Below are 4528 nucleotides of genomic sequence, written 5' to 3' on the forward strand. Positions count from 1 at the left end.
GTGATCATTGAACTCTTCTTGGGTCTGCACCATCAGTAGGATAGAAGGAGTAGGATAGAAGGATGATCCGTTTTGGGCAAAGCACTATTTTAATCCAGATTGTTTCTGTGCGTGAGTTTACAAGGCTTCCACGAATGTGTGTCAGAAGTGACAGGAGCAGCAGAAATGGGAGCAAACAGGCTGTGATAACCCAAGCGGATGGAGCAGGCCATCAACAGCATTATGGTCAAAGAGCGCCTCTGTACCCATGAAACCTTTGAAAGCCCCAGGCAGCATGCCTGCCCTAGGTTGAGATAAAGGTCTTGCTTGTCATTTAGCTGATATTTAAATTTCTTTCTTCTAGGTGAGGAGGTAAAAAACCCTCAGAAGGCCATTCCTATTGGCATTGTGGCATCTCTTCTTATCTGCTTTGTGGCTTATTTTGGCGTGTCGGCTGCCCTGACGCTCATGATGCCTTACTACCAGCTGGATACCAATAGCCCTTTACCCAATGCCTTTAAATACGTGGGTTGGGATGGAGCCAATTATGCAGTGGCTGTTGGTTCCTTGTGTGCACTTTCTACAAGGTAAGACACTGCTCTTCATTTTTGCATCTCTGAAGGTACATGTCTCGTGTACCTCCATCTCCTGTAAGAAATGGAGTGAAGACCAGGGATGAAATTCAGGGCTACTGACCTCAAAAGGACCAGGATTTCACCCTGTGGTAGGTACCAGAGAAGCAGGTAACCAGTATCACTTCAGAAAGTCCCATCTTAGCAGAAGACCCAGCAGGTGCATTTCAGGAATATAAATCTGGATTGAGTGACTAAGTCATGGAGGTAGCTATGCAATGCAAGCACACTTTGGATACAAGACATCCTGGCCTTCTGGGTGGAGAGCAGACTTGTGTCAGGTGGGGCAGGGTGCATCTTCAGGAGCATATGGGGCTTACCATATCGAGGGCCATCTGTCTGCAGGTTACCTGCAGGACAGCCATCTGGATGGGAGGCAGGGCAGGCTGGAGGCAGAACTTTTCACCTCTTGAACTTGGAAGGCCTATTTCAGATCAACTTAGACATACTCAATTAGGTGAGCAACTCACATAGGCTCACAGAAGTTACAGCTCTTTTACTGCCTGAAAGTCAGGCTGGTTTTATGCCCCATGGCTAAGTTTAGCTATCCAAAATCATAGAGCTGCACCTCAGTTACCAGCTATGGGTATTCAGAGGGAGCCCTTGAAGGAGAAGCTGAAGTGAACGAAATCCACCTGTTCTATAGTTACACTGCCATAAACTTGCTTTCACTTGTGTGCCTGTGCTCAGCAGGAGGTGATATAAGTAGATTATTTCTCCTTCCTCTGTCTGTAGTCTCCTTGGCTCCATGTTTCCGATGCCTCGAATAATTTATGCTATGGCAGAAGATGGACTTCTCTTCAAATTTTTGGCTAAAGTCAACGAGAAGAGAAAAACTCCCTTAATTGCAACAGTGACCTCAGGAGCTACTGCAGGTAGGATCCAAAGACTTGCACAAATGTGTGGAAAGGAGACATAACCTCATCTTCAGTGCAGATAAGTCCGCCTGAGTCTAGCCCACTTACTAATTGGATATATTGCAGAATACAGCATCCCAGAGGGTGTCCTGGATTTCCAGGGCATGCCCTGGGGAGTCTGGGTGAGCATGAGAAGCTTGCTGTGTACTTGTCCCTCTTTCTCAGAGCTCATTGCTTACAGTCCTGTCTTCTGCCAGGAACTACCTTTATCTGCTCAGCCAGCCTTGAAAGTAATTAACACCCTGCAAGGTAGGAGCCAGTGGTGCCCCAGCATCCTTGTGGCTGTTGGCCTGGCTTGGCTGGAGACACTGCACTGCCTGCGGGTAGCAGCTCTGCAGAAGATGCCAGAGCAGCCAGAGACAAGTGGATGGCCCCTGTGGCACTGGCATTTCTTAATCAGTTAGTCACAGCTGGCAGCCATCCTGTTCTCCCCTTCCTTCTCCTGGCCTGCCAGAAATACGGGAATTAAACCTCCTGGACAGCAAGGATGAGCAGCTTACCCTGTTCTTGCAGCCACCCACTTCCTCACAATGCCTGGCAAAGAGGAGAGCAGCCTTGCTGCTTCCTCTTTACCTTCTGCTGCAAGTATAGGATGAGCTGTGGGTACAAGAATGTGCCACCTTTGGTGGGGAATTGTGCCAGACTGCTGCCCTGGGCTCTGAGTTCCTGTGAAAGGGCTCAGCTCCTGCTGCTGGGACTTGCAGAGCCTCCTCACAGCTTCCTTCTCCCACACCTTCCTCTTCAGGTGTGTTTGGGTCCAGACCAAAGTGGGGTAGAAAAAAGAGCAGTATAAAGGAAAAAAAAACCAAACGACTTTGTGGTCTCATCCAAGTGGTCCATAGTGCCTATGACCAAAACCCAGGCTGCAGGGACAGCATTTGCCAGCTGAGTTTAAAGGCTGGGCTGGCTGTTGGGCTCCAGGTTATTAAGGCTGAGTGGGGCCAGGCTTGGCTCTGAGGTCCCTACACTCTCATATGGCTGTTGGTGCCACCTAAAGTCTGACTGTGTGTCTTTCATCCACTTACTTGCCTTCTGAAAGCCCTATACAACCTCCTGTACAACCAGGGTTACCTGGTGAGGGTGTGTAAGCAGGGTAGTCCCTAAGGAATGGTAGCCTTTTTCTGGAAATCCCTGTGATGATACCTGCTACTTCAAGATGCCCTCTTTGATGCTTGGTCCCACTGCGTGCACAAGCCTGATTGCAACCCAGCTAAGCTGAGACACCAGGGCAAGGTGCTGTCCATCCTCTGTTCCCTCTAGCTACTTCCAGGAGATAATTGTGACTTTAGGAGTGCTGCAGCTGCACTGGGGGACTAGCAATGAGGTTGTGGCTTAAACCCCTGCTTTTTGTTGGTAGTTGGGTGAACATAGCTGTGCGAGACAAACAGGCTGGAATTTACTGTAGTAAGCATTTCCTATTGTTTCAGCTACTGAGGCTGGGACAGCCTGTGGAGTCTTAGGGTATTCATGCACCAAGGCCTGCCTCTCCTCTTGGGACATCTTAAGCTCCCCTACCAAGTCCTGAGCAAGAGTCACATGTGTGCTGCATTGTTATTAACACTGCTGAGATGTGCATGTTCTGCCATGTTGCTGATTTTTCTTCTCTCTTACCTTCCTCTCCTACTACAGCTGTTATGGCCTTTCTCTTTGACTTGAAAGATCTTGTGGACCTCATGTCCATCGGGACCCTCCTGGCTTACTCCTTGGTAGCAGCTTGTGTGTTGGTACTGAGGTAAGAATGTAGAAGCTTTGTCTCTTCTGGCACACGGAGAGAATTCCACGCAGCAATCAGATGCCCTTATAGTTTCTATGGGCACATCTCCAGCTACAGGCACGTGAAGAGCTTGTTTCTTTAATTTCATGGGGGATTTTGTTAGTGGGAGCTACAGGGAGGTCTTCTGAACTTGGTTAACCCTTGTTCCGTGCCAGTCCTGCTGTGGTCAACTCTAAATGCCCCAGGAGATAGGTCAAGGGGTAGGGAGGAAAGGTGTGTGATCCTGGATGGCTGTCTTGTCCCCACTTTTGTCCCCAGTGGGGATAGATACCATTTCGTGTTGTCCTCCTTTTAAAAGGAGATTTGAGATGAAGTCTAGTAGCAGGAAAAGAACTGAGCATGTGTTTGCAGGATCAGTGTGTCTTTTAGAAGTGCTGAGCTCCCACAGCTTCCCAAACCTAAGCTAAAAATCTTCAGTGCTTGGCACCTTACAGACAACAGCACTCAATTAATGAAAAAAATATCTGAAGATCATGTTACTGAAAAGTACCTTTGTGTGTTGAATGACTTGCTCAGAATCAGATGGAGGCTTTCACAGCAATTGCACTGAACTAAGAACAGTCTTGCAGCAGGTGAAGGACCAGTGCTGTTTTCTGTGGTACCATTGCTTTGTGGTTGTGCTCTGCTCCCTGCCCCTTGAAAATTCTTGCCGATTTACCTCATCCATCTTAAGTTTCCTGATTCCCCAGCCTACTCTTTTTCCTCAGAGCTAGAAATGGCTTTTTAATTTGTTTTTGCAAGCTGCTGTACCTATTGCATGACATTTCCCCCACCATGGGTTGGCAGAGGTGACAGCCTGTTTTGTAGTGACCTTGGCAGCGGATTTGTCTATCTCTTGACTGCTTAATGATGTAGCAGCTGAATTTCCAAAGCTGTAAGATCTTGCCACTAGTTGCTTGCTGTGGCTGGACCCAAGGATTTCACTGTATTTCACAAGTCTCAGTGTTTAACAAATGCCTCATTGTGAACACATCCCCACAGGAACAGTTTTAAGGTGACTTTCAAAGTGACCCAGTCCTTTAGTCAGACTTGTGGCTGAGTAACTTGACAAAACCTTCTGTTACTCAGAGAGCTGAGGCTGGAAGAGTGTTTTTTATTTATGGTTCCACATGGTTGTGTGTCATAGCCATATTGAATTGCTGTGCTCTCCACAGCAACAACCATTCTTGCTTCAGCTCTTCCTTCCTTATGTGGCAGCAGACAAGCTGGCAGGAGAGCCTGGGGAG

The 4528-nt window shown here is 47.9% G+C and overlaps 1 protein-coding gene across 1 annotated transcript in view; it reads left to right on the plus strand.

Moving 5' to 3' along the window:
* Positions 1 to 4528, plus strand: part of SLC7A1 (solute carrier family 7 member 1) — a 22535-nt gene that overhangs the window by 10852 nt on the left and 7155 nt on the right. The window contains exons 5-7 of the mRNA XM_005417668.3: positions 344 to 566; positions 1347 to 1486; positions 3158 to 3260. Of these exons, the coding sequence (XP_005417725.1) occupies positions 344 to 566; positions 1347 to 1486; positions 3158 to 3260 (466 nt within the window). The remainder of the gene's footprint in view (positions 1 to 343; positions 567 to 1346; positions 1487 to 3157; positions 3261 to 4528) is intronic.

The sequence above is a fragment of the Geospiza fortis genome, unplaced genomic scaffold, assembly GCF_000277835.1.
Source record: "Geospiza fortis unplaced genomic scaffold, GeoFor_1.0 scaffold16, whole genome shotgun sequence".
NCBI lineage: Eukaryota > Metazoa > Chordata > Aves > Passeriformes > Thraupidae > Geospiza > Geospiza fortis.